At 33.6% G+C, this 12,414-nt stretch overlaps 1 protein-coding gene across 1 annotated transcript; it reads right to left on the bottom strand.

Moving 5' to 3' along the window:
* Positions 1-7,630: 7,630 nt before the first annotated feature.
* On the bottom strand, positions 7,631-10,395 carry LOC106327152 (indole-3-acetic acid-amido synthetase GH3.5). The gene is made up of 3 exons (XM_013765223.1): positions 10,014-10,395; positions 8,760-9,688; positions 7,631-8,408 (listed from the first exon to the last, which is right to left on the bottom strand). The coding sequence occupies exons 1-3, from the start codon at positions 10,337-10,339 to the stop codon at positions 7,825-7,827; spliced, it is 1,839 nt and encodes a 612-aa protein (XP_013620677.1). The 5' UTR covers positions 10,340-10,395; the 3' UTR covers positions 7,631-7,824.
* Positions 10,396-12,414: the final 2,019 nt, after the last annotated feature.

The following is a 12,414-nucleotide window of genomic DNA, read 5'->3' as shown; positions in this document are numbered from 1 at the left end:
TACTCAAGTACTTTTTTTAACTGAAACTAAAGATTTTACCTTTCATATGGTTGGAAATATTCACAGTTGCGCAAAACATACGCATGTGCGCATTGATAATCTTTCTCAGAAAACCATACTTCTTTTCTTTTCCCACTTGGACGACCTACATGAGTAAATATATCTGGTATTCCTTGGACATGATAAACATGAGCTTCGCCTTCATCGAATCTTGTGGACCTGACCCAAAAAACCTTAAAAAAATTAAACTACATGTAAATAACATTTATTTACACAGTAAATGCTTTTAAGTTTTACCTTAATTTGGTATGAATATGTGCGGCAAAGTAGTGCTCCGAAAAATAAGATATCTCATCATTAATATATGACTGGATAATCGATCCTGCAGGATATCTTCTTTTTTTAGCTTTGCTTTTTAATTTTTGAAAAACCTTTCAAATGGATACATCCACCTATATTGCACAGGACCGCCTAGTTCAGCTTCATACGGGAGATGTACAGCTAAGTGTTCCATGACGTCAAAGAAAGCAGATGGGAAGATCTTCTCCAAATTACATAATATTATGACTATATTTTCCTTCAAAGATCGAACAGTGGATTGTTTCAATAAAAAACCGTAAAAGAAAATGTTTTTTTAATAATTGTTCGGACAAATGAGAAGAGAATGGACGATTGATTTAAATAGAGAAATACTTGAGACTATTTTACAACTACTAAAAGAATAGTTGCTAAAGTTAGTTGTACATACTTCCTAACGCCGTGCAAAAAAACATGTGTACACCAACTTTTTTACAATTCATCACAACAAAAATGCAACAATTTTGCAACTACAACATTTAAATATCTTTCCAACTAATCTGTAACTCCGGTTTTCCAACAACAAACGTGGTTGCCCTTTAGTTGCCTTATTGCTACTACGTTGCGACTTCGCAATAGAATTGCAAATATGTCTCAAAAGCGTCACAATAAATCAACTCATTTACAACCACGAAATTTGGTTACACATTTGCAACTTATTTAAGACGTTTTCATTGTAGTTGCAAAACTGTTGAAAAATCGTTAAAGATGGGTTACATATATTTGCAACTAAAGACTAGAGTTGCAGAAATAGTTACTATATTGATGTTTTCCCCTAGGGGTGGGGTTTAGGATTTAGGATTTAAGATTTAGAGTGTAGGATTTAGAGTTTAGGGTTTAGGGTTTAGAGTTTAGGGATGAGGTTTAGGATTTAGGGTTTAGAGTTAAGGGGTGGGGTTTAGGATTTAGGGTTTAGGGTTTAGGGTTTAGAGTTTAGAGTTTAGGGTTTAGAGTTGTGGAGTGGAATTTTGGGATAAGATTTCAAATTTTGAAAAATAAAAAAAAATTAAATTTTTCAAATGATAAAATGCTATTTTGGTCATTTTAGTTTTTGAGGGCTATTTTTGTAACATAAACTTAGAAAAGTGCTATTTTGGAGATTTGCCCTTAATACAATACTTCTATCTAACTAAATTTTATAAACTAAAAGTAATATATATATATAGTAAAACTGATTTTTTTTTTTAACGGTCAGAGTTTGTATTCTTTGGACTTATATTTTTGATTGATAAAATAATTCACTGACATAAAAAGAAGCAAACTTCCTTTTAAAAATAATAAATAAAAACATTAAATGATTTAATATTATTAAAATAAAAAAAAAATGAACAAAACTATAAAAGTTTTGCTAAAATTTGATAATCCTCATTAACAATAATTATCCTTGAATATAATAAAATATTTATTAAATAATCTCTAAAAATGTTTAAAAAATAACAATTCATAAAGATTTTATTGAAACTAATGAGTCAACCAAAATTATGGAACATGATAAATAAGTTTCTAAAAATAATAAAACATAACAAATAAACAAAATAACCTAAAATCATGGAAAACATGATAAGTAAGCAAACATAAAACTACCTCCTAAAATTATTTTAAAATATGATAAATAAATAAAATTACCAATTAAAATTATTAAGAACATGAAAAATAAATAAATAACCTAAATTATGGAGAATATTACAAATAATTAAAACTGAAATTATTGAAAACATAACAAATGAACAAATTACCTAAATTTAAGGAAAATGTTACAAATAAGTAATAAACAATGACAAATAAGCAAAATCACCTAATACTATGGAGAAATTGACAGGTAAACAAAATCACTTTATAAATAATAATATACATATCATTCTCTAAGAACATGAGAAAACTCATATGCATCCACAATCATGTTACTTTGGGTTTCTTTCATAAATTATCAAACAAATGAATTGATTAGTATTTCCAAAGGCCCATTAATTAAAAATATCAGCCCAAGAAATCTTTAGTACACTTACTGGATTGTTGACTGTGGAAGATTATCTCATATGCCGGTTCTGTATATATGGGGATGCTGAATCCACCGGCTGACGACTAAGACGACGTATTGATCTTCTATATGTTAGGGCCTTTCGGCTTATCCATAAGATGGTCTCTTAATCGGACTTCTAAATCTATATAAAAATATCCAAGTTAAAACATCCTTGCTTAGTTGCTTATACGTGGTTGCTTCACTTGATGTTATCGTTTCGCGTACAGGCAACATAATACACACTACACAACAACATAATTAAACTGTATCAGACTTTTTTTTTTTTTTTTGTTTAACCTGAGGTATCCAAGACCTATGGAAGGGCATGGACCTATGGAAAGGTCTGGACTAATTTCCAAAGGAAGGTGCAGTCCACGGATAGAACATCTCTCCGGATATGTAAATGGGCCCTAAAACATAGAGACATATCCGTGTATCAAACCTAATGGACAGAAAAAGTTCAAGTATTCATTTTTAATATGTTCCAATTAGATTCACGACCTTTTTTCTTCGCATGTATTATAAATGGCGATTACAAACATGTACGTTAACAAAGCGTGAATGTTGCATAAAATCACACTATGTATGCCTTTACTCTAGTCTCTACATACAGGATTTTTCTTTTTGACATCACTCTACACGGGATTAGGTTAAAGGCATTTATAGTTGAAACGAGTCTTATAACTTAAAAATAGTCGAAAACGTGGGGGAGGGGATCAATTTGGTTTATTCGATTTGAAGTACGACTTAGATGGTATGATTTGGTCTAATAAATCATGACATATAAAACAAAATAATTGAAACTTAAAGAGGGCTTACGTAATTTTGATAACTAATATAACATATCAAAATAATCCAAGAAAGTAATGCAGAAATGAATAATAAATACAAAATAAACAAAAGTTAACCCTATATATAATAATATTAAATATCACATAATTATTCCATTGTTGTATGAACGAATGACAACAATATGTTGGGTATAACTTTTTACCAAAAAAATAAATATGTTGGGTATAAGTTGTTGCATGTGCAAGACCCGGAAATTAAGTATACTTAGTTTATTTGACGATGATTTTATATAGTAAATGTCTGGGAAAATTCCATAAAAAATACTCAAGCTAAATTTCATTAAACTGTTTAATATATAACTTTTTTGTTACACAGTTTAATGCTTTAATTAATTACTTTACTCATTTTAATACACAAAAAATCAAATATTTGCCCATTTTAATGTTCAAACTTTATTTATTTCAGTCAAAAATATTAATAAGATTCAAATGCAATCTAAAATTCACAAAAAAATCTTTAAAAATCTATAATTTTATTTTATATTTTAGAAATAAAAGTAACTACATTGTGGATATCCAAATTCTTTTATGAAAACAAAGCAGATGCTTCTTCTTTTTATCCTGGCTTCGTTTGCTCTTTAGAGTTTCTGATAATTCATATTTTTAATCTAATAATATGTTCTAAACTTTAAAAATATTGTCAATTAGGTTTCAAACCATAAACATAAGAATTAGAAAATAATAGTAGTTGGCAATCATGATTTAAAAGTACATAATTAATGGAACCAAACAAAAAAAAACTTTAGATCATAGATGAATATACAATGAGAAAGATATACATGATCAAATGTGGTTTCGGACTTGGACTTAGCAAGATAAATGTACTGGTATAAATCATGTGATTCATAAATTGACATAACAATTGTTAGGACCAAACGAAAGTCGAAATGATGGTATCCTAAAGCAATCGAACTCATTGATTCAAGAAAATTCAGGTGGGTCATTATACTATAAAGAATTGATTTCATAACTAAATATTATCAGAAAAGCATAGTATCTGGTAATTGCAACCATTCCATTGGTTAATGTGCCTTTTTTTTTTATCATCATAGTTCATGTAAGTTGGCATATTTAAATATGTAACAAATTTAATGTTATTGGTCGTGCACTAACTAATTGGTTCGACAAAATTAGGACAAGAAAAGAAGATGTATATGATGGTTTCTCAAAAAAACAATGGGCTTGATTGAGACAAAAACATTGCATAACGCGTTTTGCATGTATACTATATTGTCCCAGTTTCAAACAACCCATGATGAACTTGTTTAATTATAGTTGTACATCTAATACACAATATTATAATGTTCATGTCACCGTCCCAATGTAGCAACAATAATCATTAACATGGGCATGTTTACTGTTTAATTATTAATCTTATAAACATATATACTATCACTGGTGTCGTCTCAAAGAAATACAAAAACGGCATATTCTAGTTTTATATTTTGTTGTGGTCCAACAAATGAAAGTTTGTGGTTAACCGGTCACTGCGGAGTATGTTAATGACCTACTGTATATCCATAATAATTTCAATAAGAGGGAAATAAATCAAATCAAAAGGTCTATACTCTATATCCTTGTTTGTCTTCTTAAAAATGATTCAACGTTGGAGATAAAAGGAGACTGGAACTGAAGAGCTCGTCGATTTACTTTAACAGTAAAAATGGGCCAAGAAGACCAGAGCAGTGTCTACCACGCGTGCGGAGGTGTTTTAAAGGGACCCGGTTATAGTCAATGGGCTCTTCGTCGCACGTGTCCGTGTCTCTGAGCAAATAAGTCCAACAGTGACCTCCCAAATCCTACACCGACTTCTTGTCTGCGCCATCTCTAACTCTCTCTAGTATCCCAAAGTGTATTATTCTTTAATTCGATAATAAATTATTACTATTAGAGGCATCTCTGATGTATTACTCCATTTCCCATTCCAAAATAGAATATTCCTAATATTTTATATTTTATATTTATTTAAAAATTAGTAATATCACCTTTCATTTATACTATTTGCAAAAAGTTTATTTTCAGATTGTAATAATTATATTAAATATAATATTAACCACAATTAATTTTTTATTATATAAATACTCGACAAGGTTTATAAAGAAAACATTTATTACATTAAAAATTACATTACATAGCTTAAACACAATAATACATCAACTTAAATTATTCATTAGAATTAGTATAATTTTCCCACAAATGATCAACTAATGTATTTCGAAGTAAGAAATGAGCTTTTTTATCTTTGATTTTTCTGAAACGGGAAAGAAACTCTTGGAATCTCGCATTATTATTTCCTACAATTTCAACTTCTGGAGACGGAACTTCTCTTTTAACTTAAATTGGCGCCTCGAGATCACGTTCATCCTCGATTATCATGTTATGTAAGATGATACATGTAGTCATAATATCATGGAGTACATCTGTTATGTTTTATATTATATATATTTTGTTGCATAAAATAGTTCATTAGATGGCTATATATATAATTAAGAAATGTTAACAGTAAATTTTATAATATATATAATAAAATAATATTAATATATTTATTTATAACAATTTTACTGAAAATGAAAATATTTAAATGTGGATGACCATTTTATAAATAAAAAAGTTCAACTCCATTTTGGAGTAATGAGTTGGTTTACTCCATATTTGGAGTAATCATGTCTATTACTCCATTTTGGAGTGGGTTTTGGAGTGGGATTGAAGATGATTTTACTGCAAAATGGAGTTTGGAATGGGTTTTGGAGTAGGGTTGGAGATGCTCTTACCATTAGTAGTTATGTTTGTTAATTAGTTGTAAATATAAGAATTTCGATTATTATAATTACGGAAGTGTGTTTCTTGGGTTCATTGACTCCGATCCACCTCACAGGGTATGGACATGCTGCATACAAATGGAACATCATACATGCACAACTATAGGATAAGTTTTGCTTTATAAAATAAAATGTGTATGTTATATATATCCCCCAGTAACTAATCGACGTCCTTAAGATCCAATACTCTCTTGAAAATTTAAGACGATAAGAACAAAAAAGACAGTATCACGTGAATAACCGTGTGTTCAACTGTTTATCGGCTCCAGTCGGTGGGTTCTAGTCAACGTAAGCTTATGGAGAAAACGGTACACCTGATGATTCTGTATTTGAGTCCCCACAGACAGTAGCAGTGAACTGGTCGGTTCTGCGCGGGTTTGTTGGGTTTAGGTTCCCGCCCCTAAACTTATCTACAGTTTTGTTATCCTCGAGTCAGTTGTTGTTTTTGCCCTGTCCTCCCAAAAAAATACTATACATTTTCTTATGCCGGGTTCAAAACGTATAAAAATTCATAAGGATCAAGGGTTAACAAGTTTGGTTATTTTTTGAAACATTAACAGTTTTTTATAGTTTGTTATATAAATCTGGATGGACTGGATCCTGATAAAAACTTATATAATCTGATGTTATTCAAAGCTATTTAACAAATTATTTAGCTCACATGTTTATAACTTAAAAATTCTATAAGGAGCACATGTAAAATTCAGAATCTTTCAAACTAGTGAAACTAATTATCAATCACACTGAAGAATGGGTTGTGACATGAGACAAGACAACCTTATCTTTAAAGTCAGTGGCTAAGAAGTATTACTCAAGTACAGTTTTTTCATTATTGCAAACATTTAACGGTAAATATTGTCTATATAGATAAGTGTATTAAATATCTAGACAAGACACTGCACTTGTAGTAGAAGTTCAATAATTATTCGGTTTTGGGTCTCCATCAATAAAAAGTCAGACGTTTTCCTTTCTTTTTTTTTTCTTCTAAAGGTTTTAAATGTTAGAAGAGTCACACTATCTCAGAACATATCGTCTTATCTTCTTCACTAGTATGGCATAAATGTTTGTTAATATGTGTACGTCCCAACTACTAATAAGTTTTGTTCTCCCCATACAAGATCATTTGTGTCGTCTATATATAAACTAGATGGTTGAGTTAAAAACGAATTCCCCCACACTATCAGTTGTGACATATTTTATTATTTTAAGTAGTATCATTAGGTGTCACAAAAAAGTGTCACAAAGTGTCACAGAAAAAAAAAGAAAAAAAGGTAGTATCATTAGGTTAGTGACAGCAAAATGTTAAACTACCATCTGATAAACAATAGAAATCAGTTAATTTCCAGTTAAGTTAGAAGACTTCATTGTCCACTATCTTTATTTTATTTCTACACATCCATGATTTTGCTTTCACTTTGTTCAGCAAACTCAACACAAGTAGTGACCACGATGTTGTTTTTAGGAAATTGGTTTTCTCCTTTTAACAAAATCAGCTTAGGAAATTGCTGTTTAACGTTGCTTAGTACGCAAGGTTAAAGGTCCAAACAATTAGGCATTAATAATAGAAAGTTTAGAGGCTCGAGAAAGTGAAACAGAGAGTTGCTTGGAGAACACATGAATTGCCTTTGTACAACTGGTTTTCAAATCCAGAGGGACTATGCATATTAATTAGAAGGATACAAAACAAAACGAACTAAAAATTAGAGACAGAAGCTATCAGTTGCACGTCCCAAACTTCTACTTCAAAGAGAGTGTCTTCACAGTTCATGGTTCCATCCTAGTTACTTCCCCACTGCTTGTGACCAGGTACCCATTTAGGACACTTGGGGCTGAAGTAACTATCAACAACTCTTGAATTCAATAGCTCAATTATTGGAGCAAACTTCACGCATCTCGGCGTCTTATACTGATTAATCGATGCTCCCAAGCTGATCGCATAATCCATGAGCTTATCGAATGTCCCTGCCCCAACAATCTTGATCTCAAGCGGGCCTATGGACTTGTCACTAACCCTTCCTTGTCTATAAACAGTGTTGAGAGACTCTTCTAGGGCTAAGCAGCAATCCTCAAAGACTGAAGGAGGGATCGGTGTGTTTCCATCCAAACATAACTCCCAGAAAAGGACATAATGGCCAGGGATAGAACTTGTATCCGCATAGCTCGTGTACTCAGAGACAGATGCATCGAATGGGACGAGGTGTGTCACTGCGTTCTTGACTGCGTTTTGAAGCTCAACCTCGTCGGTCTTGTCGGAATCTATACTCAACACCACATTCTTGCGGCATATGAAACTGAATTGAGGTGCCTTGTTCTTGAAGCCAGTCACTTTCAACAAATCACCAACTCTGTATCTACAAAGTCCTGCAACAAAAAAAAAACAAAGCAGACAAGCATTAGACTTACTTAAACCATTAATTTTTTTAATCTTTTTACTATAAATTAAGGGTAAATTTCATAAATATCTTTTTTTAATTTTTATCAAAAAAAAAAATATCACTTTATTATTCTATATTCTAAACTTTAAACCCAATCTTACCACATAAATATTAAACCCTAAACTATACTCACTAAAATCGAACTAACATGTTTTTTTTTTAACTTTTAAGTAATACTATTTTAGTGACTTTTCCCTTTGTGTGTCAATTTAAACAAAATAATAATTTAATGCTATTTAAAGAATTGTTTTTGTAAATTAATAGAAGATTTTCTTACCGGCATAAGTTGTGACAACAAGCTCGTACTCTTGGCCAAGCTTAACATCAACTAGATCAACAAGCTCTTGTTGCTCTTTTTCAGTGAGTGCCTTAGGTAGATTGATGGAGTTAGTAACACCTGTGTTTCTATGAACAGGCAAAAACTCGAAATAAGCCATGGTTGGTATGAGCGTGTAAGAGACCTCGCTAGGTTTGCAGAGTGGCCTCAAATTCACACCAAAGTAACACTCGGAAGAAGCGTACATTGTGCAGACAAGAGGCAAGCCATTGCTGTAGTAATCCAAAGTTGGAATGTACTGAGACATTGTCCCGGTCACAATCACATCCACATACTTTGTGTTAGGCCATAGCCTAGTGATGATCCCTTGCCAAGATTTCTTTTTGCACTCTGACTCCACGAACTCTGCGAGTTTGGGGCTCGGTTTAAGGATCTTGGCGACGGCTTCACGCACCGAAGGATCGGTTATTGAGGAACTTAGAGTACCGGTTCTGATGTCACGGACCAGCTCGGTCCAATGCTTCTCAAGAAACTTGATAGCTCTGATGAAACCAGAGGCGAAGACAGCGCCTACTCGGAGAACCTCATGGTGTTGGCATAAGCCACACAGCATCTGAGAGTACATGCTTTGGTAAGAGTCAGAGCAAAGGATGGTCTCGTTGGGGCTTGTGTAGTTGGTGTAAGGGTCAAAAGGTCTTTCTTTGAAATGGGAAGATTTGTAGTAACTGGTTAAGACAGGACGAGCAGGGAGGCCTCCTGGTGTCTTGGACTCAGACTTGATGAACAAGAAATACATTCCTTTGCCTTTGTCAAGACCAGGAACAAACTGGCTCATCACGGGCATCAAGAAGCTGTAGAGAAATGATCTTCTGTCTAGTTCCTCTTCGATCGTTGGCATTAGCTTCCTCTCTCCACCAGATGTCCCAGAGCTGTTAAAGAACATATTAAAAAGACTTGTTAGACTTATTGATTGTTGAGAAAAATTCATGAAAAAGATGTTAAAGTATCGATCTTTTGGGTTTATTAAACAACCCATCACCGGAAAACAACTTATGAATCTTTCAATCTTACTCAAAATAAACATGAAAAAGAGACAAAAACAGAGCATCGACCAAAAATACAACAAAAACAGAGCATTGACCAAAAAACACAAGCAAAAACAGAGCAAGCACAAGCTAAAACAGAGCATCGACCCGAAACACAAGCAAAAAAACAGAGCATCAGGAAGAAGAATAGAGAATGTTAGAGACGAACCTGGTGAGGAACTCAGAGATGGGCTTTGAGGAGAGGATAGGAGATTTATCACCATTAGCGATCCTGTTGATCTCAGGCTGGATATCCTCATAGGTTATAACCGGCATCACGTTTTTGAAGGTGTCTCGGTCTGTGCGACCATCGAGGTCATGTCGCTTGAGATACTCCACGTCAGCATTGCGGGTCAAGATCTCCTCCAAGACCCTTCTCTGGACTTGGTCGGCGTTGGAGGTCAGCTCTTCGATTAACTGAAGCCTCCTCTTGTTCTTCTCGTCGAGCGTCAGGTCGAAAACCTCTAAAGATTCATTTTTCGGTGCTTCAGGCATGGTTTGGTTTCAGAGAAAAGTTGAAAAGGATTTGAGAATTGTATTGGTTTTTAGGAGCTTTTAGTGTGTGAGGAAGAAGGAAAGAGAAGAGCCCATATATATAGAGGGGAATGAGAGGAAGGTGAAACCCGGCATGTACGTGGAGAACGGTGAGGGGTATAATGGTCATTTATTAATTAGTTAATCAGGCAATTAAGTGAACGCTTACTAATCTTGCTTTTAATTGCACTAATTAAATCAAATTCTTTTATGCAAACATAAAGGGGACTATAACGCTTACTCTTTTTTTTTTCCGTAACCCGTACTGGATGAATAAAGGACATCTATCACTATATAAATCTATATTATAATAGATCAGTTTTTGCTCACTCAGCGTGCCACGTCATTGTTTTGTGGGTCTCATTTTTAAAACGTGTAAAAAAGTGTCAAGTCCATGGCTCGAACCCAGATTATTGAAATATAAACACCAACATTTATACCACTAAGCTAACTGATACCTTTGTACATTGATGGTCGAACCTAATATATATTTATGAAGGTCGGAAGCCCTTGCTTCTTCGGCTTCCTCTGAGGGTCGGACCTACAGGCTACAAGTGTGTTATGGGTTTCATTTTTAAATGGGATTCATCACGTTATATGAAAAAAGCTTAAGTTTGCAACAATTATGGTTTTCCTATATTGTAAACTGTTGTAGTTTAATATGAGTTATTTTCATCATTGTCTCAAACAAGTCTGAGTTACAGAGTTGCGCCGTGTGTATGTTCGTAATCTATTTTTTCACCGGTGAACTCTTCATGTCTCCATCTTAAATCGCTTGATCATAAATGTTCCTGATTTGTAGCTCATCTATAAACCATATATATATAATTCTCATCTTCGATGAACTCAATCTGCATCTCCACAAAACTCATTGATTCCTCTTAGCTTTAACCATCTTCTAGAAAATGTTTCTCTCTGCCTCTCCAGTTCGTCAAACCGGCGTCCCAACGTCCGCCACTCAACCTTCGAGTCTCTCCGTCTTGGTCTTAGTAGTCAGAGCATAGCCTCTGGCTTCCTCCGCTTCTGGGATTCCCTGAACTTCAAGAAAGACAGGGAGTTTGTGGGAATCACGGTTCTTTTCCTCGATAAAAAGGTAAGTTAATCTTCGATATATCACCCTTATTTAACATAATTGTTTTAATTTATTTCCTGATTCTTTGTTGGATAATACTATTTGCAGATTCCGTGATTCATGAGTTTACTTCCGTCAGACATGCTAATCATTACATGTCATTTTTGAAAGCAGATTCTATTGTGGAAGTCGATCGTTTTGAGGCTGCTAGATGCTCCAAGTGATTGCGAACACAAACCTAGAAATTGGTAAACATAGCATATTTGGCAGCTCCAAGCAAGATTACAATCAGGCAAATTCAAGTGGAATGACATACCAACAACTGAAACTGGTAATTAGTCAACAACTTATCCCATATTTTCCTTATCTGAAAAAATCTATTGTGTTTCTGAACTATTTTCTCATCTACGCAACTTTAGCCTCTGTCATGGATAGCTCTCTCCCAAGAATTGCATTGACTATGGTTTCTGGGAAGAAAAAGATCTTGCTCCTGAAAAAAGACCGTGACAACCCTGTTGTAAGATTTTAGTTTGTGCAGAACAAAAAACCTTGATTTATTTTCTATTTAGTATTGTGATAGTTGATGACAATCATTAGTTATTTGCCAATATGTTTTTTATAAGGCATTTCAGAACTCTTCATTCCAAGCGAAACAACAGATGAAAGCTAATTTTTCTGGAAGCTCCTCGACTTCAAGACAGAATCAGAAGATAGATGTTGGTGGGAGGTTAATCAAGGGAATACTTCAGAGAAGTGAGACAGCCTAGCCAGACTTCATCTTTTGTACAGCCTGAGCAAAGAGTGGAACCCACAAAACAAGAGAGAAGAAAAAACAAAACACGAAATTAACATATTCAGATCTTCTCTCTTGCATGTCTAACATCTGGCGCCGACGAAACTCAACACCCACGGCAGACGAAGCTGATGCAAGTAAACCTCTCATCAATCATGCTTAAAATCAATC

Source organism: Brassica oleracea, chromosome C1 (assembly GCF_000695525.1).
Source record: "Brassica oleracea var. oleracea cultivar TO1000 chromosome C1, BOL, whole genome shotgun sequence".
NCBI classification, from domain to species: Eukaryota; Viridiplantae; Streptophyta; class Magnoliopsida; order Brassicales; family Brassicaceae; genus Brassica; species Brassica oleracea.
The sequence above is the reverse complement of the archived record's forward strand: the minus strand, read 5'-3'. Positions and strand labels throughout refer to the sequence as shown.

Excerpts from the sequence above, each read along its gene's own strand:
- LOC106327152 (XM_013765223.1), bottom strand. The coding sequence starts at position 10,339 with ATGCCTGAAGCACCGAAAAATGAATCTTTAGAGGTTTTCGACCTGACG. Across the intron at positions 9,689-10,013 it reads ATCTCTGAGTTCCTCACCAG|CTCTGGGACATCTGGTGGAG; the intron begins GTTCGTCTCTAA and ends GTTCTTTAACAG. Across the intron at positions 8,409-8,759 it reads TGTTGTCACAACTTATGCCG|GACTTTGTAGATACAGAGTT; the intron begins GTAAGAAAATCT and ends TTTTTGTTGCAG.